General features: G+C 42.9%; 1 protein-coding gene across 2 annotated transcripts; it reads left to right on the top strand.

The window, feature by feature from the left end:
• Positions 1-209: 209 nt before the first annotated feature.
• Positions 210-24,021, top strand: gtf3c2 (general transcription factor IIIC, polypeptide 2, beta). Of its 2 annotated transcripts, none has more exons than XM_061051556.1 (20): positions 210-493; positions 1,347-1,464; positions 2,058-2,616; positions 3,032-3,177; positions 4,201-4,403; positions 4,564-4,652; positions 5,325-5,402; positions 6,307-6,408; positions 6,885-7,112; positions 7,309-7,408; positions 8,673-8,790; positions 16,684-16,715; positions 16,854-16,983; positions 17,179-17,323; positions 18,956-19,117; positions 19,237-19,315; positions 19,523-19,651; positions 20,247-20,519; positions 20,817-20,924; positions 22,401-24,021. In XM_061051556.1, the coding sequence occupies exons 2-20, from the start codon at positions 1,440-1,442 to the stop codon at positions 22,599-22,601; spliced, it is 2,907 nt and encodes a 968-aa protein (XP_060907539.1). In that variant the 5' UTR covers positions 210-493; positions 1,347-1,439; the 3' UTR covers positions 22,602-24,021. The 2 variants fall into 2 exon arrangements, with proteins under 2 accessions (XP_060907539.1, XP_060907540.1); XM_061051557.1 differs by lacking the exon at positions 210-493 and adding an exon at positions 834-960.
• The last annotated feature ends 42 nt before the right edge of the window (positions 24,022-24,063 follow it).

Here is a 24,063-nt window from a genome sequence, read left to right on the forward strand (position 1 = left end):
CTGTTAGTTATTAATAATTAATTATGTAATTATGGTAAATGTGTGTGGTATTAGCAGCTATTAGCAGCTATTTTTAGAATCCGTAAGTGTTTCAAGGTTTTAGTTTATTGTTAAAATGTAATCAAATGTGCTAAATGTGAAGTTGAACCCATTGCTTCTTGGTTAAAAGGTGTAATACCACCATAAGCTGATAGGGGGCGGTGTGGCTCTCCATGCCTGTACAGTAACATGGCGGTCTGATGCAAGCGGAATGTGACTTTCAGCAACCCTTAAATCGCGGGTGGTGTTTACATTTTGCAGCTCAATAAATAATAACGTCTGGATATAGGAGTCGGGTGTGTCTATACAGCTCCGGTGACCGTCCACGGTGCCCATCCAGGAAGTAGCGGAGTTTGGGGACTCGATCCCGGGTGGTCGGATTCTTACCTTCCCGGGCTCGGTGCGCGGCGATTCAGCCTTCGCCACCGAGCAGCAAGCCCCAAGCTCAGTCAGGGTGAGTTTTTAATGGTGATACCGGCGATTTCTGTCAGTTTCTGTCTGATTATAAGAGTATTAAAGTTACTTACCGGCAGTGTAAACACGTCTCCCCTGCTTCTTTAGCCAGTTAGCGTTAGCTAGCTGTGTAGTGTTAGCTCCACAGCGTGGCTAAAAGAAGATGCGGGAAACAAGCCGGTAACTAAAGTGTTTTAAATACATACCTGAGCATGTGTGATGTTGAAAAGGTGCACCGAAGTGATAAGTGGTTCAGTAAAAGTAGGAGTGATGGGTCTCCGTCTGTCTATGACCTATGAACGCCCTCCAATGCGGAAGAGAGCAGTAAAACAGTCATAATATTGATGAGGTTTGGTCTGTCAGACTCATAGAACGGCCAATCGAATACAGATCGCTGACGTTTCCATGGTGATTAAAATCGAATTGATATCGGTGTCACGCGGGGCTCTGACATTCTACGTTTCCATGGTATTTAAAATCGAATTGAATTCTACGTTTCCATGGTAATTGCTTAAAAGTATTTAATCTATTCAGCAAGGTGTTAAACTAACCTTAAAAACACCGGAGACTTCTGTTTTTTATGCTTCTTATTGTACTTACAGGACGCTGAATGCTTGGTTGGTTGACACAGTGAGGTGTTATGATGAAATGTTAGTTTAGTTTAGTTCATTAGTTTATTTGTTTTAGGGACGGTGTACAAAAAAAACATTAGTCTCAGAAGAGAAGAGATGCTTTGTACCAGATTTAACTAAAGCTAATTTACATCTGTTAACTTGTCACTCTTTTGGTATTCAATAAATAATATTTTTAGATTAATATAATTTACACAATCTTTTTTCTGTTTGTATTTCTAGGCTGAAACAGAAAACAAAGCCAGAGTGAGGAGAAACTTGCTCCACACATGAGGAGGCATCTGACGGGACGACTGCAGCACCAGACCAGGGCCGATGGATCCCATTGACTCTGGACAAGGTTCATAACACCTCCTTTTATTTCATGTCTTTTTTCAGACTGTGACACATTCACCTTTAACACACACAAATGCAGTATTTACACCTACAGGAGTGTGTTGTGGTGTCTTGCACAATAACACTTTGACATTGCTCAACTTCACCTCAGCAGTGCTCTGGAAGTGATCTGGCACCTCTCCAGCTACCAGACCAACATCCAGACTTGAACCGGCGACCCTCTGGTTCCCAACCCAAGTCCCCCCTGCCCCCCCCCCCCCCCCCCCCATTTTGCAATGAGATATCTATAATCATATTTTGGATTTAAGCGGTTAAACAAGTTCTTGTTCTTTTTGAAACCCCCAAAACAATGTAAACAATATTATTACATTTTTATATGCTGGTGTTGAGATTTCAAAATGGGTTCGGGTGTTAAACATTTTAGATTTGAAGCTCTCTCTGTTTGTAAGAATGCAGCCTGTAAGAGTAACATTTGATGAGTTATAGTCAAAAGAATAGATTTAAAAAATAGTCGTTATTTAATTAACCTAAGAGATTTCTGTATGTACTTTATATAATCCACATGTGGAGCTATGTTTGACATCACTCTCCTTTCAGGGCAAGAGAACCCGTCAGAGCAGAATTCTGATTTAACACCCAGCTCCAGAGGACGACCGCGCAAGAAAAATCCCAAATATCAGGATTATGAAACCGAAGACCCGTTGGATGAGAAGAAAACAACAGGTAGAAAAAGCTCAGGAGAAGGTGCAGCTTCTAAAAGGACTCCGGCAAAGAGGCGAAAAGCTGAGAATGACCCAGAGCCGCCCGAAGATGACGTCGAAAATGAAGCCAATCACAAAACACCTCAAGAGCCGGATGAAATAACGGCAAAGGAAACGCCTAAAAAGGCAGTTAGAGCCAAGAAGACCCCGACAAAAAGGACTCCTGGTAGGAAAAAAAAAAATGAGACTCCGAACACTGATGGGGCGCTCCCACGTTTGGAAGGTGGAGCGGTAGATTCGACGCAGCAGGAGAACGGGACACCGACGCCGAAGCCGAAGAGGAAATATGTGAAGAAGCAGCGTGCGCAGGTAATCGCAGAACCACCGCCATGTGCGAGTGAACCCGAGGAGGAGATCCAGCCAGGGGGGCGGCGCCGGAGAGGTGCTGCTAAAGCGTGAGTCACATGGCGTCTGTTTTCACAATTTAACATTTTCTCCAAGGGCGATTGATTTATTCTGTATTCAGGATGTAACGATACGCTCAAATCACAATACAATAAGTCTCTGCTGAGTTGTGATGCTAATTTATCTAGATTGTCAAATTTTTTTAAATAACAGAGAGTGATTGATTGGTCAAACGACCCTTTGTCAAGCCCCGCCCCCCTTAGCTACTGTTACTAGGTTAGACAAAATCTCTTGCCGTCCCATTTGAAACAATTGAAAATGTCACACGATTAGACGTTCTTTTCTTTATATTTCAGTGAAAGAATAAAGAATAAATTGTCTATATAGGTACTCTTTTTTTTTTATTGTAGTGCAAAGTATCCTAACGTCCCTGATTTAAAAAAACATTGTGCTAAATCTCTCTAGGGCTTTGAAGTACCTCCACAATTTGGCTAAAGAAGCGCTCGCTCATCCCGGAGATGAGACAGCGTCCCAGCCGGGAGCCGATAGCGATGTCGCCAGCACAGAACCCGACCCCAAAGAGAAGGGGAAACGTCTCAAAGGAAGTAAAGGTACATCTTTCCATCACTGTCAGTTCACACCACCATGTAGGAGTTTCATAAAAGAAAACAAAGACGACCAACTCGTGCTTTATATGCAGAAATCAGAACAAACTCTAGACCCATTTTCACAAAGCACCTGACAATATTTAGATCTTTTGAGGAGCTTAAGGCCGTTATATATTCAGGAACAAGCCTGTTAACACATGCACTGCTGACAATTTCCAGAAAATGTCAGGACAGTCTGCCCCTGACATTTCCCAGTGTTGCCCCCTTTTACACACGTCCTTCATAGTGGGAGATTTTCCCTTTTGGACATGTTTGGTCTCTACAGAGTGTAATGTTTACAACATATCCAAGATGTAAGTGATTCTTGTAATCAGTTGTATACACAGTGAAAAAGTGAGGAGAGGAATATACTGGTGAGAAGAAAAGCTTCATGACGTGGTCAAAGATCGCACCAGTCGCTCTCAGGATGTAGGATATGGACGTAATCACCCTGTCTGCATGCTCGTGGTGAATCCTTCTGAATTTCACCTGCTGCATTTACACATCCTTGACTTCATCAGAAATTTGACGAGGAGGCTGGCAGGAAAGAAGTCTGTAAAGGTCGGGGTGAAAATGTGATGGTGCAGCCCTCCCGGACAAATTGGGGAGATTTTTTAGGAGTGTAGTGCTTGTGTGAAAGGGGCTCATCTCCTACGTTTCCAATTTCAAAAGTGTAGAGTTGGGATGTCGGTTTAGCTCAGTCAGTAGAGCTGGATGTGCAGAGGCGGGTACAGTCCTCGTGGTTGCACTGGTCGCAGGTTTGACTCCCGGTCCTGACGCTGTTTGGTGATGTCATCCTCCACACTTTCTCCCCCCTAATGTCCTCTCTCTCTCCCTCTCTCTCAAGCTGTCCTGTCTTATAAAGGCACAGAAGCACCCAAAACATAAGTGTAAAGTTTCACATGCCCTTTGGTTTCCTCGTCATTATCAGCAGGTAAGTTCCCTCTTAAGTTCAGTCATTCATAGTGAGTGTTCACGTCACTGCAGGGCGTCCAGGACGGAAGAGGAAACGGCGCGACTCAGACAGCGATGCTGCAGAAGACGAGGACTTCGTTCCGGATGCTGAAGAAATGGAGGCTGAGGAGATGAATGATGAAGAAGAAGAAGAAGAAGAAGAGGCGGTGGACTCAGACTTTGACTTGAGGACGTTTGTAAAGAGTCCAGCCACTTCTCACTTCAACAAAACCAAAGTTAGTTTATTTCATGTTTTTGTTGCTTGTTGTTGTTTTGTCGACCGAGCATCTTCTGAATCCGATGCTTCTTGATGGCTAATCGATTTATTGTTGCTTTTTGATGAATAAAAAAGTGCTCAGAATAAATCAGCTCATCTTTATTCTTTGTCTCCTGCAGAGCTGTAACGTCAGAAAGAGAACGCCCAACGGGCTCAGCGGGCTCATGATGATGCCTGTGACCGAGTCCGCCGAGTCCACCAAGAAATTGTAAGTCACAGTACTTACACAGTACACAGTACTCTCTCTCTCTCTCTCTCTCTCTCTCTCTCTCTCTCTCTCTCTCTCTCTCTCTCTCTCTCTCTCTCTCTCGTCTTTTGCCAACACAGAATATAATCCAAGAGATGAGAAGCACAGAACATCAGACTGACTTCATTATGATAAACATGTGTCACTTTTTCAAAAAACAAATTGGAACAAACTTAGAAAATGACACGGTAACGCCACCGCCGCACCAGCCCAAAACATTTCACTTCATTTGACCTTTTTAATAACGGCCCTGAAAGCGACAGCCTGTTGACAATCCAAAAGGACTGACTTATTTTTTTATTAATATTCACCAGAAACACAAGTCTATCCTCTTGATTTGGATCGAGTGCAGCTCTCTTTTTATTTACCTGCTGGCGAGAACATCCGTTCAGAGCACACAGAGGATCTTTGTACACACAAATATTTGCGGGTTTGTAGCGACCCTGTGTCCCTCCACTAAAGCAGTGAGCTGCTGTCTGCAGAGAGATCGATCTATAGAAACATAACTCTGTCGTGACATTATTACACAAACTTAAAGACACTAACGCACAAAACATCACTTAATGAAATTGAATTGAGTTCCTCGACTTCATTTGTGTTTTTGACGATTTAAGATGTGTTTGTCTTTTCCAGCCGGGAGATGCACTACAGCAGCTGGGTGTTTCCAGAGTGGATCCCCTCATCCAACAGCTGGCACCCTGTACCACAGAGGTACTGCACCTTTACCTTTGTTTTTCATATCTGAGCTAGTCCAGCTGTTAACAAGAAAGGGAGCTTTTATTTAGATCCTCAAAATGAAGTTTTAGTGTACTCTTTACTTTATCACTTTGCTGTTTTTGATTTAATGCATTGACTGCCAATTTCCACATATTCTGTGCACACCGCGTTCAGTCAGCACAACATGTGTTGTCTCTGCTCCATCAGACAGCGCACTCCCTTCCCCATTGGGTCAGTGTTTGGAGCATGAGGGCAGCCATGAGCAGCTATCACTTATTACAGGAGAACTACAAGATCATGCGGGAATAAAAAAAAGAGAAAAACATGTAAACAACATGTTGCTTTATCTTTTTGAGGTTGCTGTGCTCTTTGTTCGGTGTCTGTTTTGACTCAATGTTGATAAAGTGATAGAAAATATGACCAGGAGTCCGTATGTTGTGTTTTTTTTTTTACATTGACCAGACGCTCTGTGCGTTTCCTTGTCTGACTTCCTGTCCTGGTTGATATATTCTGTCCAGCGTGACGTGTGCTTGATAGAGCTTATTTAAAACAAAACAGAGTGTTGTGGTGCTGCTGGAACGCTCCGGAGCACTGACGGACTGGGCGCGAATGCATAGTTTTGAAATTAGCAGTCAATTATGGCAGCCATGTTGGAAGTATTCAGCTCTTCCTGAACAGAAACCTTTTAAAACTTTTATTGCTTAAAAATATGGTAACTTATTTTTTTTAACACGTCTGTACAGAAGCGAACATTTGACTATAAAACAGCCCTGCTGGAGGTTTTTAGTTAATCTGCTGTGTGTGTGTGTGTGTGTGTGTGTGTTGTGTTTGACAATACTATGAAGCCCCTAAGTTTATGATTAATAAAAGTGTGTGTGTTTGTTTGTGTGCTACTCAGTGATTTGGAGAAGTACCTTCCTCAGGAGCTCCAGTCGGCCGCTTTCAAAGTGTCCAGAGAAGGTCTGAGACCGGAGCAGTCGCCTCTGCAGAGACTCAGGAGGTGAAGTTTGTGTTCTCATGTTTGATTATCTGAGCTGAGTCATCACCACAGCCGACCCTCAGCTCTTTCTGAACAACATCAACTTATTCCTACTCATCGGATCTCTACAAAGCTCTTACTATCCTATAGGAAAAAGCAAAAATACCCGAAGAAATCTTTCAGGAAATAAAAAGCATAAATGTTTGGTCGCCGGATGAAACAGCTGTGATGCAATCTAAGCAACCAAATGTTGAAATGATACGCAAATATTCTCATTATAGCGTCGTATAGAGGACTGTTACGTCACGACTTACGTCAGGAGACCCCCACACCCTCTCCCATCTGACAGGGATAGGAGAGTGCATGTGTGAAAACAGCTTAAGATTTAGCATAGACTGCAGATCTTGCATGGTCACTAGCTACAGGACTACAACTAGATGAGTACAAGCCTCGTGTGTTCATGTTGCTAAAGTCTTCTTGTTAATGTATCCTAACAGGCTCACAGCAGTGCCAGCTGACCCGGACCGTTGGGACATGTTGCTGTACGCAGGCGGACCGGTCTGGGCCTTGGAGTGGTGTCCCACACCTGATGGAGCTCCGGCGTCTCAGTTCATAGCTCTGGCCTGCCATCGAGGGATGGACGACAAACACTGTTTCAACAAGACCTACACCAAACACGGACTCGTTCAGCTGTGGGGCTTCGGCTCGCTGGAGTGCAACAGCAGGTACGCTCTGAAGTGTGAGCACCCAGGATGTTATTGTTCCTTTAGTTTTTAAAGTCGCTGCATGAGTTTATTCTCTGAGATTCCACCGGTAACTTAGAGTTTATGTCTATTTAAGAGTCATATATATTTGTTTTTTTTCACTGTTTCACCCTCATGTTTTTCTCATGCATCTCGTGCTTTTATTTTTTCTCTACAGACCAGACTCCAGCCCAGCCTTCACCTACGGCTTGGCCCAGGACAAAGGCTTCATGTGGTGTCCTGCAGGCGGCTGGGAGCCTCACAACTCTGACAGAAAGGTAAGATGCTTCAACCAACAGGAAGCTTTAAAGGGGATCTTATTTTGAAAAATCCACTATAGTGTTTGTGAACATATATTTGGGTAACCTGAGTGTCTACTGACCCACAACATGTGAAATAAACCCATCCAGTCCTTTGTTTGTGGTCTGCATAAGTCTTACAACACAGAGAAAAAAAGCTCAGTTTCAAATGTGTTCTCCTTGTGATGTCACAATGGGATTCTGGTAAAAAAAAAAATACCCTCCCCTCCCCTGATATCTCCACCCATGGACTCCACCCCCAGACTAGAACAAAACGTTTGCGCAGGTCCGCAATTTTTATTCTCTCTAGCGAAGGAGTGAAGTCTACCAGGAAAACTCAGGGGGGGTCATTACATTTAAAGAGACACACACACCAAAACGGAGCGTTCTGAGAGAGCTGGTTTATACAGGGTCACAAACCTCCTCTGGTGCTTGATTCATGTTATATTTTGAACAAAGCACAGCACAGATGTTTCATTTAGACCACAGGGGACTGTTTGTAAAAGTGTATAATTAATATGTCCTCTTTAAAAGTCAGCAAGAGCATACTTTTTATGACAAGCAGACAGTCACAGTGTAAACAGCTGTTTTGCCTTTGGCGTGTTTTATAAACTCTTCTATGACACTATGGTGGAACCAGTTATCACCTTCCTCCATATTGTTGTTTTCAGACCCATATCACTATCAGAAATAACTGGTGCTGCGAAAACTAAGTATCTAGTACTGATGATTGAGAGAGTCATTGCACTTTTTGCACTATTCCATATTATTACAGCACCCAACACACATTTTAGGTATTTAATTTCCTTATCATATCAAATTCATACTCAGTTAGTAGTTGATTAAATAATTAATAATTTGAATGGCCATGTGTGTTGGTAAGGAGAAAAAAACATTGGTTGCAAAATGTAGCATGGTCCTTATAGGAGTGTTTCTTTCATATCTTTCAGAATAAAAGCAACAACTTCTAGAGATGGTTTTCAGTTTCTTCTTCATCTCTCATGCAGCTTTATGCTCCTCATTGATGTTTAGAGCACTAAGGGGGGTGGTCTAACAGGCTTCTCACTCAGGTCAACAAACTGATAAACTCTCATAATAAGTTGACAGACAGGAACTCTACATGCTTTTAGAAAAAGTTATTTTTGGTCTGGAGTTGCATTACCACAGCTTCTTCTTTGTGACGATATGAATCTCTCTCTCTCTCTCTCTCTCTCTCTCTCTCTCTCTCACCCTCTCCCAAAAGGCTCCTTTTCTGCCCAGACTGGGTCTCCTGGCAGTTTCCACCTCCAACAGTGTGGTCACCATTTACAGCCTGCCCCACCCCGAGGCTCTGCTGTCCATCAAGAAACCTGCAAACTGTGGTAAGACGTTAAATATTTTTAACACGACTGGCTACAATTTTCACTCAACATTTAAAAAAAAAAGCAATTACTGTAAAATGATGAAGTGGTGTCACAGTTTTCCTAGACTGTAAAAAGTATACGCAGAATAATTCAAAACCATCCATCCATATCTCTACCGCTGATCCCGGCTGTCATTGGACGAGACACGGCTGTGTGGCTCAGTGTTGGAATCAGTCGTTTATGGTTAGGGGTTCAATGCCCAGCTCCTGCAGTCACATGTCGATGTGTCCTTGGGCGATTGCTCCAGTTGCTTCATGGGCAGCGTGTGAATGTGTGTGAAAGCTGAGGAATACTTCACATAGCAGCCTCTACCATCAGGGTGTGAATGGGTAGGTGGGTGGTGTAAAATCCCTTTGACAAGTCAGAAGACTAGAAAATAAATATACAAGCTCAAGCTCAAGTCCATTTCCCATTTAACCCTGGACCGGTCGTCTGTCAATCACAGGGCTGACATGCAGACAAACTATAGCACTCACATTCACAACCACAGCAATTTAGAGTCACAGATTAACCCAACAAGCAGGTCTTTGGGCTGTGGAAGGCAGCAGGAGGACCGCCCTGTCAGACCGGGGGAATCGAACCAGGACCCTTCAACAGCGCTAACCACTACCATGCAGCTCACAATGCAAAACCTAATGGAGAAAGTGCAGCGTGTCTTTTTGGTCAGCAGAGGGCAGTGTTGCCTCTCTGAAGGCTGCAGTGTGTAGTGTGTTTGGACCTGTATCCTCCTGTTCTCTGTGAGGACACAGGACTGCAGTGAAGCCTGTGTGTGTGTGTGTGTGTGTGTGTGTGTGTGTGTGTGTGTGTGTGTGTGTGTGTGTGTGTGTGTGTGTGTGTGTGTGTGTGTGTGTGTGTGTGTGTGTGTGTGTGTGTGTGTGTGTGTGTGTGTGTGTGTGTGTGTGTGTGTGTGTGTGTGTGTGTGTGTGTGTGTGTGTGTGTGTGTGTGTGTGTGTGTGTGTGTGTGTGTGTGTGTGTGTGTGTGTGTGTGTGTGTGTGTGTGTGTGTGTGTGTGTGTGTGTGTGTGTGTGTGTGTGTGTGTGTGTGTGTGTGTGTGTGTGTGTGTGTGTGTGTGTGTGTGTGTGTGTGTGTGTGTGTGTGTGTGTGCTTCATGGCAGCGTTGTAAAAAAATGAACAGCTGGACTATAGATCTGTTCACATCTCGCTTTACCTCCAGCCTGCAACGCTTTGCTGCAGTGTTTCACATCTTCTGACACCACAGCAAACAAATTAATAAAATTAAAAATTAACTATAGAGCTTACCTTATTAGTTCAGAAATATAACCCTCTGTCCTGTCTATCCATAGTCCGACCCAGAACTCTCTCAACTCTGACCAGTAATAGACGAGAAGAGAGGTTAAAAGCAGAGACGGTGCCATGGTCACTTTGAAGCATCACCCATTGGTGCGAGTGATTTGGTGTAATGTGGATCCATTTGGTGACTCAGACGTTTTGGAGCTGCCAATGAAGTTGTTACCAAACACATTTGATAACTAATGAGCTGCTACCTCAAACTGAACCGTTAGGAGGAGTGGGAATTGGGAAACTTCAAAATGAGTCAAAATCAGCAGGAAATAGTGACTCAGCTGGAAATGTGTAGGCTCAACTTCAGCAATACAGACTGTTCCACTTATTACAAATGATAAGAAGTGTCACTGGGGATACCCGTTGACCACCTTTTCTTGGACCCAGATGTGAAGATGCTTGGGTCGGAGAGGATGACGCTGGAGAGGAGCAACGGGTTAGCTAATGCCACGCTATAAAAGCTTTACATTCAACGTCCAAAGTCCATTTCAAAAGCAGGCTGGTTGGATAGTAATCCATGAAGTCTCCCACAGAATGAGTTTATTTTTGTGGTGGAAGCAGTTCAGAAAGCTAAGAGAGCTCGTAAGTTGTCCACTTCTTCACACCGGTCTCTTTAAGGGAGAGGAACAGCAGCTGATCGAAACAAACTGGGTAACGTGTGAGAGCCACTTAGTCCTCTGCAGAGAAAAGAAAACAACTAAAGTCAACAACTTTACATCCTTAAAGGTCACATTTAATCCTCCTTTTCAACAAGTTTAAATAAGTCAGAGAGTCAATCAATCAATTATTCAGCTTCAAGCTGCAGTTCTAAGACACAACTTGTCAACTTAACGGTAGACATTTAATCAGTCAAACAGTGTCACATCAATCATATCAGACATGGACATCATTCACTGGACCGTTCCTCATATTTAATATAACGACAGGATCCATGAAGACCCTCAGTCTCCTCGTATGCCTCTCTGAATGTTCAGTGCTGGAGGGTCCATCACACTGTTTAATGCAGCTTTAACTACAGCAGCAGTTATTCACTCAAACACACACACACATGTACACACACACATGTACACACAGGCTGCTCTCCAGGAGTGGGAGTAAATGCTGACATTAAAGATGCTGCAGCCTGTGGTCTCGTCTATTCAGATCAGTGCATCAGCCGCCGCTGGGGCTCCAGTGATAGAAGACTGTATGAATGAGATTAATGGACAGTTTATCTGTCACATCCATCATACACAGAAACCTGGTGGTGTGTGTGTGTGTGTGTGTGTGTGTGTGTGTGTGTGTGTGTGTGTGTGTGTGTGTGTGTGTGTGTGTGTGTGTGTGTGTGTGTGTGTGTGTGTGTGTGTGTGTGTGTGTGTGTGTGTGTGTGTGTGTGTGTGTGTGTGTGTGTGTGTGTGTGTGTGTGTGTGTGTGTGTGTGTGTGTGTGTGTGTGTGTGTGTGTGTGTGTGTGTGTGTGTGTGTTTATCTTTAACACTACAGGCTTATCTGATTAAACACAACACTAGACTGATGTTGCAGCATTTCAGTTTAACATCCAACTAGAAAAAAAATACACTCACTTATTATATCACAGTCAACACAACCCCCTCACATCCCATTAAAGCATCCTGTTGTAGGACATATTTTCTCTGTAGCACAATGTAACATAGGGATGAGCTGGTGTTTGTGTTGGTATTGTGATAATGAGGTTAGTCAACATTTAACTGGGACATTTCTAAAGTGTCATGGGTGCACTTTTTATCAGATTATTTTTCTTGTTTTGTGCTCTACAAAAGGGTAAAGAAAAATGGTGAGAAGTGTAGGTGTTTACCAAAGAAGACGTGAAGACATGAAGACGTGCTCAAATGTTGAGCTACAGTTCCACAACACCATGATGAGTTAAAAACATTTTAGGTGTCAGGGTGATGGGTCAAGTTGGTGTCAGAAAAAGATGCAACCTTAGTTTAAATTGGCGCTCAGTTTGTTGCACAAATCACCTTGGTAAAAGTTTGGTGGCCTCGTCTTGGTCGGAGGCCACCGTAGGCCACCGTAAGCCAGATGTGCACTGGACAATTTCAGGGTGATTCAAACCCAACTTTTAAGTTGTATGACTGATTTTGAAGTCGCTAAATTTCAGCCTGATTGCATGTTGTTAGTCGTGCAGTGGCTCCCGACTGGCCGGAGAAATTTCTGACATGTTTGATATTTTGGTCAAACGACTTTACACACTCAAACAGTGAGAGTAGAGCCGATTTCTGGACTTTATTCTCCTTATTGTGTCGGCACAAACTGACAGACAATGTCAGAAATCACCATGGCAACAGCAGTGATGCCTGTTTTGGTCTTCCTCCCTCAATCATGGCAGAAAAGTTGGAAAATATCTGCGGACCTCCAGCTGACGGAATATTTGTCATGAATTAGCTGATAGTAGACTTGTGTTAATGATGCTGAGTGTGTTTGAGAGAGTGAGAGGGTTTTTTCCCCGTTGTGTGTATTTGAGTTGTGCATATGAGACAAATGATAAACACGTTGATCTATTGACAACTGTAAATGCTCTGTCCTGATTTAACTCGTACAGTGTGAGCTCTCGGGTCGTACAGTGTGTATGAAAATCACACTGTGCTGTGGTCGATTTTTGTGCTCAATCGGACAGTGTACGTAGAGCTTTGGACTCAAACATATTTGCTTGGTAGATTTTGAAATCCGGATTAAGGATCATCATTTCATCTCTGAACCCATTGGCCATAATCTGACAACGATATTTGCCTCTGGGAAAGATGTCTAACTTCTTGGTAATTCTGGTGCAGCCAGCAGTTAATTAACATGACATCCATCAAAACACTTCTGTTTGTGTTCAGATTAAAGCCAAAGTGAATTTCTTCTCTTCAAATACGTCTATAAAATAAACACGGTCATTTCTTAGTACGTTACATCCCCCCGGATTTGCACCCATTCATCTATTTCTAGTGAGTCCTGATTTAACTGTAAATAATAAGTTACACAGAGGCTTCACTCTGGTTTACTTCGGGGTATGAACCTGAAAAAAACAAAACCAATGTTGTTGTGATACATTTAAAATACATGGGTCTTAAGTTTGGGGAAATAACAACATCATGATGCACATTTATGAAAAGACGATACTTTGTTGCCCTACTTTTAAGTGATTTATTAAAAAATATGTTGCAGCTCGCCAACTTCCCCCCAAAAAACTGCAAATAACTGAAACTCATAGCTGAATGTAATCTCCTCACAACCCTAAACACTTAAATACCTTCAATGAACACCAGCAATTTAAATTATTCTACATTAACTTTCCCACATTTATGTTTCATTTTGATCCGACAGTGAGATCAGCTTCATTATTCATGTCATTATACATCTCACACTACCGAGACTCGGTATAGAAAAAAGGATTTAAGGGCACCATTATGGAGGAGCTGGTGCACAGGCATTCATGTGTAAATATTAAAATGAAACAGAGTATATTGGGTGACAACAGTGTGCACTACACTCGGCTTGGTTCTACAATTAAGATGAATTTCCAGTGCAGTCTGGAAATAAAAAGGCATATAAAACCTGACATTTCCATTCTTTGGTCCCTTTTTCCCCGGCGCTTCATGGCCCATGCTTTCCATTTTATTTTGCAGCTACGGGTCATTGGGTCCAGCTCCAAAGAGCCACTCCATCAGCCCCCTGCTTCCACACATAGGTTAGAATTATTGGATAGAAAGGTTGCAGAGCGCTCACATTTGAAGGCGCCATCTCTGGAAAACACACACTACATGAAAACACACCAACCACCTGCAGAGAGAGAGAGAGAGAGAGAGAGAGAGAGGGACTTGAACTAACACTTGCACTCACATCACACTGAGTGATAAAAGGAAAATAACCCAACTCTCAAGCAGAGGCATTATAGTCTGTTTTTTGGGGGGTTAGATTTCTAAACAGGCAGTGTGGGGGACAGACCAACATGTGGAGGCAAAGCGTTCCAGAGCTTTGGCCCTGCTACTGAAAATGCTTGGTCATCCCTGAGCTTCGACCTAGAGACAGTCAGAAGCCACCGATCTGTTGATCTGAGTCTGTGATAAAAGACAGAGTTTCTAAATGGTCAGAGAGATATGTAGAAATGGACTTGAGCTTGTAAAGCCACATTTCACAATAACCCATTCACACACTGATGGTACAGGTTCCTATCCACTCATACGCCGTCAACAAAACAGCGAGAGCAATTTGGGGTTAAGTGGCCATGTTGCTGCAGAAGCTGTGGTTTGAAACCCTAACCTTCCTACAGCAGATATAAACTGTTCACAGTCTGGTTCACAAAAAAAAGTTTTGATCTCCAAAGCGCAAATCTTTTCTGGTAAAAACTGTCATTTTCAACTCAACCTTTTTCATTGTATTAAGACAACAAGATGTGCATAAATCAGCTTTTTTTTTAAATTATTTTAGTTAACAGGGACACCATATGTAACATGAAGCATACAGGTTTCTTGCCATGGCTCATTTGCAACCAGTTTCCTGGATAAATATGGGCGTGGCCGAGTTGACTGACAAGTTGGGCGTGTTGCAGCTGTTTGCTAGGAGGCTTAAGGCCCGCCTCGGCTCCACCTCTTCACCTGTCAAAATTTAATCCGAGTCAGCATTTCCAATATGATTTCCATCGTCGGGCTTCATAACACCTCTTCAGAAACCGATGGGTGACATCACTGACACTACGTCCATGTTTTCTACAGTCTACGTCTACACCCTGCCTCAAACCTTTCTCGTTCTTTAAGGGACAGAAAACTATACAGGGAGCTCTTCTTAGAGGGGAGTGGTTAGCATGGAGACACAAAATCACCAGTGAACGGTTTTATAGCCTCTTGCTTATTTTAGCCCCGACATGAGGAGCTCTAATTGAATTCAGATTAGCTATCTCACATGACCACTGGTATACACGATGTCCCAGTATCAGCTGAAAGGGTGAGAGGTGAAATTGGCTTGAAAAAGGGTTAAAGTGTGTGTGTGTGTGTGTGTGTGTGTGTGTGTGTGTGTGTGTGTGTGTGTGTGTGTGTGTGTGTGTGTGTGTGTGTGTGTGTGTGTGTGTGTGTGTGTGTGTGTGTGTGTGTGTGTGTGTGTGTGTGTGTGTGTGTGTGTGTGTGTGTGTGTGTGTGTGTGTGTGTGTGTGTGTGTGTGTGTGTGTGTGTGTGTGTGTGTGTGTGTGTGTGTGTGTGTGTGTGTGTGTGTGTGTGTGTGTGTGTGTGTGTGTGTGTGTGTGTGTGTGTCGGCTCCACTCTCTGTTTTGTGACAGATAATTACAAATGGCTTTTGTCTGTCGACTCTCCAGAATGAATGAGCGAGTGAATGAAAAGAGGAGGCTGTTAAAGCGGCAGAATTGGAGGGTGGGGGATCGGGGGGGGGGGGGGGGAGAAAAAAACTAGACAAAAGCGAGAATGTGAGATGGCGTTGTGAACGCACATAATTTACAGCTCCGTTCTCCATCAGACAAGGATCTATAATTGAAATGACAAAGAAGATGCATCACCGAGCCAGTTGTTAGTGTTGGAAGCGATGAATTTTAGGCCTAGAGTAGCTGACACCTTTCGCATCCCGCGCCCTGTCAGTCAGCAAAGACATAGTAGAGAGAGGGGAGGGGGGGATAGGACGGGTGGTTCATAGGAACTGAAATATAAATAAAAACCTCTGTGTATGATTCAGGGTAATTACTATAATCAGTAACCTGAGTTAACAACGGGTTCACCCAGGGTCTGAACACTGGACACTCCGGACTTGATCTAGCACATCAGAGGTCGTATTAAAGTATGAGTGTGTGTTTTTCTGAGGCCGAGGCGACTTGATGGAAGGTGCGGCTCGGCGAGGAGGACACCGTATTGATCTGAACTCTCAGTGATCTAAACTGGAGGAGGAGAGAAAACTAATGATGGGGAAGGAACAGCCGGACACCATTTTTTATTTTTTTCCCCCCATTATTGGATTTTACATCTATTAAACACAACAGTGATTGTCAGGGCAGGCACAGCGGAATTACTTCTAAAGTGGTGCTTAACGTCCAGTCATTTTTTAACCCCCAGCAGGTGCAGAGGCGGTCGAGATATCAGTCCGTCCTTTGGCTTGTTTGTCTGGGAGCTTCACATCATCTGGACCACTGTGGGATTGTAGATTGTAGGGCCTGACAGATATGGAATTTTTGGGGGCCGATACCGATATTTGGGAGGGGAAAATATCGGCCGATAATTTTCTTAGATCTAAGTTCGATCTGTAGAGATACTCGTTGTGTTGATCCCACAAACGCGGTCATCAAACTCTTGTGGGAAAAATGTAAAACGAAGACGAGATGGTCACTCAACTGATAAGTAACTTTGCATGTCGCCCTCTAGTGGTGACAGTCAGAAAGAGAATATAAAACACCTGCTTCTCAAGCTTTTACAGATTTAGATTTAACCTCTTAATTCTATCTTTTTGCTTTCTTAAAACGCTCATTGTGATCTCTTTAAAACTTTTCCAGTGCTTTCTGAAAATAGGACTGCTAATGAGCATTTACCAAGTTTGATTTATGTTTCTCATTACAGGAAAAGACCGCCAACAGTTCCCAATATACAAGGTAAGAATGTAAAAAAGCAGTTTCTTCTAACTAGTTTAATTCTGCTCATCCACATGTTATTGTATGAAATATGAACAGCCCTGTGCTGTTTGTGTGACCGCAGCAGAGAGACTTTAAACCCTTGTCTTGTTCTGGCAGGTTAAAGAAGTGTTGTCTCTGAAGCTGGGATCCTTCAGAGCCCCTCGCCATGAGAAGAGCGGACAAGTCCTGTCTATGGATTGGCTGCCTGAAAAACCACACAACATAATTGCTATTGGATTCTACGATGGTATGAATTGATTTCTTTGGAGATGTTCTTTGATTCATTGCTTCAGTGTGCTCAGTCTGAATCCCCTCAGGTTTCATCTCTATGAGTCTGAATGAAATGACTCTCTTTTTCCTCTTTTGTAAATTAAAGGAAAAACACATACTTTCTGTTTTCCACAATCTTGCGATGCGCTCTTCTTCTACCTCTCTCTCCCAGGTATTGTCGGTCTGTGGGATTTGACCACCAAGTCCGGGTTGTTGCGGGTGCGAGAGTCTGACGCCTCACTCAGCCTGCTGCCCTATCGATGCCTCCGGGCTCACGACCACGCTGTGCGGGCTCTGGCCTTCTGTCCCGCCTCCAGGTAAACCATTTAACCAGAAGGTTAACCTCCCAGTTATTGTTTTCATAACTTGAACTCTTCGTGTTTATTATTCTGCAAGATTCTTCGACTCGATTATAATCGTAAAATCTGGTGAATAACATGAACTTTAAATACCAATTTTCCTATATGCCAGTGCGAGCAATGTACCAGTGTAAAATGCCACCGCCATCACCCACAGCATGCGACCTGGCACGATTGAAAATTCACCCCAATTGAGAGCCGAGCTGGGAGACAACGCGATGCAGATCAGGCTGGCCACGCCCCTTTTTAGGTTTAAAATCATCAGGTCAAAATCCTGCATTTAGAGATAACGGTGGTATATTGTTCGTTGCTCTTCTGATCAAAGACCCCTCTATTGAAGTCAACGAGTGACCGGCGGAGGTGGGCGGCAACGACTCACAGGCTGTTGAACCGCCGCCGTTTTGATCTTTTACAGGCGTTCACAAGTGAGGAAGATGGATCAACGTGTGGCTTTTGCAATTAAAGAAACAGAAAAATAAAAAACAAGAACAAACGAAAAACAAATACATAGAAAACAAAGGCAGAGTTGTGACACAGATTCTAGAATACAAATCACAAGGTCTGTACACACACACACACACACACACACACACACACACACACACACACACACACACACACACAGTTCTTAAACTGTTGACATATATTGATGTATGTACATACCACAGTACCACAGCTTTGGACATTTCTAGAGAAATATGTTCAGGGTATTTGTGTCCTGATCAGTGTACTCTGACTCCAGTGTTTAAAAGTTAGTTCATCTCTGATCGCTTACTGCTGTCTACAACAGCAAAGTATCAAGTTTGTATGTTAAGCGTGAAATAAAATCAGATGTAGCCTTCTTAATTTCCTTAAATCATTATTTGTAGTTGGCTGCTTATACCTAAACAATGTTCTGCTTAAACTATTCAGGAAAGTTTTACTGAAAGACTTAAGAAACCGAGTTATTTAGCAGCTTACTAAATGTGGAAATACTTAACTTTAATTAATATTCACTGCTCCAAACTTTCTGATGATCCTACACTCTGCTGATATAACCGACTATGCACAGAGGTGAACACTGACCTGCCAGTCTGAGATGGGTTATAAAAGGTCAGCGCTCTTAAACGTTTCTCTGCTTCATCGCTCCTGTGATGTAAGTGGAGACGAGCAGAGATATGGAGAGGTCATTTACACCCCATCTGTCTGCTACAAAGGTTCACTGATGGTCCGTGCAAGTCAGCACAAGGCCTGGAGTAATACTCGCGGCCAGAATGGGCTTTTTATTAAAAGTACCACATTGGCCGGTTAGGGAGTCATCATCATCATCCCAGAGCCCACTTCTTCAAACTTCAAACTGCTCCAGACAAATCTGCACGTTCAACTCTTAAGGTGCTGACAACTCGTCTTTCTTTGAGTCGTGTGGGGACTACAACTCTCAGAGAAATGCACGAGACTTAGAACAAGGCTGTGATAAACCCAGATTCTGAATAGTCAGAACTAACTGTAATCAGCACAGCAGTCAAGATCATGACTTGTGATAATAAAAAAAAAACAAGAAGTTAAACTCTGATAATTGTGAATAAGTTTTGAAGTCTCTGTCTCCTTTAGATACCTGTTGGTGACGGCAGGAGAAGACCGCTACGTGAAGACGTGGGATCTGAGGCGGCTCCACGATCCAATCACCGCTCAGAAACGTTTCTTGACCAATGAAATCTGCTGGCCACTGAACGCACCCGGCATCCTCTGGGCCCAGGATAACGCCTACGCAGCGTGAGACGACCTCTTCTGTTTTTACCTTCTCATACCGTGAACATCAGGGTCATCCTGAGACGACACGCTTCATTAGTTTTATTTCTCTACCTGTTATCTTTTGATTTTTTTTCATACAGGAGTGGTTCACAAGGAGTCCATTACTTTGACCATCAGATGCGCACCATCTTTGCAATTCCTCGGACAGCGTCTCTGTGGGTGAGTCTCCATCATTCGGTCGCTGACGTCCTCCAAGGCCCCGTGTCCAATCTCTATTATTCTCAAATTTAAAACAACGGAGCGCACAGTCAGCGCCATTCTGCCCGGAACAAAACGCTAGGTGGACACGCAGCCTAAGACAATATTTCAGAAGAGTTTTTCATTTTTATCCTAATACTGTTTTGGTCTCATTTTGTCTCATTGCAGTCCATATCCTACACCGATTGGTTGAACAGTCTGGTGACATCAGACGGCCTCGGCGATGTCATATTCGCCCTGTTACCTTACATGAGCAACTCTCCGCATTACCTCAAACGCACGAAAGAGAGACGATTTGTGAGTTTACAAGTTGACTTTGACTTCTCTTTCCTGGGATCTTCTGCCCTTTTCTTCCACCTGTTTGTAGTGTTGTAGTAAGACCGGTCTCAAAACCCCTTTTTTGAAGGTCTTGTCTCGGTCTCGGACTGGGCGGACTCTGGAATTTAAGATCGCCACTGAAAGTCTTCTATTTAATTACTGTGGTTAGAAAGAAAACACATTTTTCTTAAAGAACAAATAACTTCAATTAATTTGTAGTTTGATTTATTTTGCCGTGTTACAGTCTAAGTGAGGGACACGCCCACTGCACACAAGATGATGATTTCCAGTGTAGTTATGGTCTTGATCTAGTCTTGGTCTCGCCCTGCCTTGGTCCTGGTCTTGACTCTCTCTCTATCTCTAAATGTCTTGGTCTTGTCTTGGTCTCAGAGCACTCTGGTCTTGAGAATGTCTTTGTCTTTTTGTCATCTGCTTCAGTCTAAGATCACAATAGTGGTGATGTTTTTTAACAAGACAATATTTTACATTTTAGGTGCAATGATCAAAACGATTCTGTCCCGAAGTGACGCTAACAGTCTCCTATACTAATGTGTTTCTACTTCCCTCTCTTCAGCCTGTCTACCTCACATCTGTGTTGCCTTTTGCTACAACTGAAGAAACGAATCAAGAGAAGGTAGGAGTGGAAGAGGAGGGAGATGCTGCTGAAGAGCAGGAAGGAGGTGCAGCAGAACGAGTGAATGGATCTGAAGGAGGGAATGAGAACAACAAGGAGCCTGGACGAGGTGGAGGACGAGTTAATAATAAGGATACAAATCCTCCCCTGCAGTCCCACTTATACAACGAGGTGGTCGAGAAATACTTCCTCCATCATACAGACAACAACATGGTGGGTACAGAGCAATTCACAAATTAATAACACATCAAAACAGTTTAAAGCAAACACAATGAACTGTCGGTAAATAAAAGACCAGGGGGGAAGTTTTAGTGGGATTGGATGACACGGAACTTACGACCCTTTGGTTCCCATCCTTACAAACTGATCTACTGTGTGAAACAATATGCGAAACAAGAAGACTTGAAAATCACTTGTTATTATTGATAGTAAAAGAAGTTGTCGTTGAATATTTTAATCTCATGTTTAACGTTCGAAAATGAAATAACTATTGTCTCCTATGACCGCCAGCTGACCTTTTTAGGAAGCGAGAAGCGACCCGTGTGGAAGCGAATGGTTGCTACAGAGGGGAAGTCAAAGTTGAACCTGGATGAGATGACACTGGCTGCGCTACACAAGGTATTTACACACACACATACACACACTGCAGGTACCATCAGACTCATGTAGTAGGAGGGGTGAAAGAGATAAACACAAGAATGGAAACAGAGGTGAGAGATGGGAGGAGAGCCTCTTCCTCCTCCCTCTTCTTCTTCCTCGGTCCTCTGATGGGCAGCTATAAAGACAAGCTGAATGTAATGATGTGTAAAATGAGAAAAATGTCACCCTCAGTGGAAGGAGGGAGGGGGAGACGGAGAGCAGCCATTCAAGGATTTGATGTGTTTAATTTTAAGAGGGGAGACTTCGGCGTCACCCTCTGGGATGAGATGATGGACGGGCACTTCACGGGACCATCTCAAAAACAAAACGCCATCGGGTTTTCTTTTTCTGAGGGCGATAAATGGATTAGAGAGGGAGGAGAGATTGACTGGAGAGGAGGTAAATAAAAAAAGAAGAGGCACAGCGGGAGGATTTATAGTGATGAAGAGAGGGATAGATGAGCGTGAGTAAAGATCAGAAGGAGGGGCGGCAATATTGACTCACTGAGGGCTACAGCTGAGTCATTCTCTGAGGCAGAAGCAGTGGACAAATAACTACGTTTATAAAAGTATTCCTAGGCGATAGTGAGAATAAATCAAGTAGAAGTAATAGTAGTTATCAAGATAAATACTTGAAAAACAGTCTAGAGGGAGTGACATGATTTGTGGAGTCCCTCAGGGATCAATACTCGGCCCATTACAATTATACCCGGACATATTACCCACTATTTTGTGCTTTGTTAAGAATAAAAAGGAGAAGAAACATTCATCAAAATAAAGTGTCACAATTCATCAACAAGGCGATCAAAAAGGGGCAATATGAGTCAAAGTTAAAACATCTACATCCAGATATGCCCGCCTCCAGATTATTAAGACCATCCAAGGAAACCAGCTCCCGAAGATTTAGAGTATCTTGCAGCTGATTACAAGAGGGAGCAGTATATTTGAACACCCTTTTTCCCATTTCAGTACGGGCTTTAGGGATAGTTAGGTATAACTATCCCTAAAGCCCGTACTGAATTTGTACTTACATGTCGAGATTTGAACACGAATGGATCGACAACACGACTTGATACCCAGACACAGGTTTTCAGCTGGAAAAAAATGGTCAGGCGGTGTGAGTGAAAGGGTTACGACACTGATTGAGTGTGTCAGAAACATAAGAAACTTGAGCCCACACCATTACCTTTTTGTTAATGCTGAACCAACATTTGGCAACCAGATCGTACCTGGTAATATGTTAAGTGTTTAAATTTCTAATGTAAACTCCACACTGTCCTCTTTGACCTCTTTGTGTTTTTAAACTGTGCGTAACTTTATTGATTTAAAAGTCCTGCAGCTGGCATGACTGACTTTTAAAGATTTCATCAGTTTTAGAAATGACTCCGACATCTGACAGATACAGTTAGCACAGGAAAAAAAGCAACTCTCTAATCTGTGCTCTTCCTCTCCTCAGGTGCGTTTTAATCCAAACCTGCTCAGCCATACCTGGTTGGCCACGGGGGGCCAGAGTGGTCTGGTCAGACTGAACAATCTGAGAGGAATGATCAGCTCCCAAACCAAGAAGATGTTGAGTGAGAGCCGGGCCAAGTTCAGCACACTGTACTCAGCAAAAAAGCGGAAAGAGGCGGAGCAGACTGAGAGGGAGGAGCTATAGCAGCAGGAGTTCAGCTCCACGACAGAGTGAGAATGTGGAGCGTAGGTGGGACTGCAAAAAACACCAAGCTGCAAAAATAGATATTTTTAAATGATGAAAAGATATATAAGTATTTAATTAGTTTATAAGGGATGCTGTATATGTTTGCTGTCATTGGGTTCAATTCTGTTTCAAGTTACCGACCAGTTTATCTCTAAATCTGAAAATGAAACTCGTCATCGTTTGCAGGTTTTGTAGCATTTCTCGGCCAAGGTCGGTCAATAATTCTCTCTCCTGAACTCTTCACCTGTTTCTCGTTCTGAAAGTTCTGCCTGAAATTGCTCAACGTTAATGGGAAACCACAGCGTTCCACCTACGACCCCAACCAACTAATCACTTTAAAACACAACATTTATTCCTGACAAACATATTTTTTTCGTCTTTTTCCCCGTTTTCTGCAACCAAATACTCGTGTAAAAGAAGGTTTGAGCGCCTGTCAGAGAAGTGCCTTCTTTAAAACTCATCACATTAGCACTTTCCACCTCTTGCTCGTTGATTCAGAGCAGAGTGTTTCCCAGTATCTTTTCCCAGTGTCTCTAAAGTTGACTACAATTTGCAAAAGGCAAACATGGCGGCAATCCAAGGAAGGAGAAATGCATGAATGAATCAGCCTGTAAGGAAATCAGTGAGGGCTGAGGAGAATGAATCAGTCACTGCACTTCTTTTCGTTAACTAATCATTAACCTCAGTGCTTTTGTTTTTACATTATTTTAGCAACATTTTAATTCATTTAGCAAAACATTCCAGCTCAGTTCATGTGGTTTCTGTCGTCACATTGGCCGGCCTCACTAATGGCCGTGTCACTCTCCAGGCTGATTGGTCGATCAAAAACAAAAGCCTTGTTTGTCGTCTGTTCTTTAGTGTTTGTCTCTTCAAATCGTGCTTTTTACCGTACATAAAAGATACCTCGATCCCTCCCAGCAAACTGCTTTTTTTGCTTGATTTATAAAACAACAACAGGAAGCTGGCGAACATCGGAGAGTATCTTTGAGCTTTTTTCTGCTGCTGGATGTTTGTAATCTTTTTCTTGTGTCGTATAAAAACTCAGGATTGAACTGAGAGGAAATACTTGAATTTTTTAAAGTAAGTGCTGAATGTAAGGTTTATAAATGGCCGATTTTAAGTCTTTTCTTTCGTTGTTCTTTTGTCAGTTTAACTGGGGGGTAACCTGTTTTTTTTTTCCCCTCAGTCAAAAGTTCTTGTTTGTTACTTTTTATTTCATGTGTCGACTAAACCACCAGGGATGTATTATTTACAAACACAGCTCTGTCGTCTTCTTTTTTAAAGTTGTCTGAAACTTGTTAGTAAATTATTTTAGGGGTTTATGAATGTGTTTCGATTTTTTTTTTCTCAAATTAATTACAAAAGTCATCGATAATATCATCTAAAGTAAACATCATGATGTTGTTAATTAAGTCAACAT

The sequence above is a fragment of the Labrus mixtus genome, chromosome 12 (assembly GCF_963584025.1).
Source record: "Labrus mixtus chromosome 12, fLabMix1.1, whole genome shotgun sequence".
Lineage (NCBI taxonomy): Eukaryota > Metazoa > Chordata > Actinopteri > Labriformes > Labridae > Labrus > Labrus mixtus.

What these genes read in the sequence shown, in the direction of transcription:
- gtf3c2 (XM_061051556.1), top strand. Translation starts at nt 1,440, where the DNA reads ATGGATCCCATTGACTCTGGACAAG. An exon ending in TCCCATTGACTCTGGACAAG is followed by an intron (nt 1,465 to 2,057) that starts GTTCATAACACC and finishes CTCTCCTTTCAG; the next exon opens with GGCAAGAGAACCCGTCAGAG. An exon ending in CGGAGAGGTGCTGCTAAAGC is followed by an intron (nt 2,617 to 3,031) that starts GTGAGTCACATG and finishes AAATCTCTCTAG; the next exon opens with GGCTTTGAAGTACCTCCACA.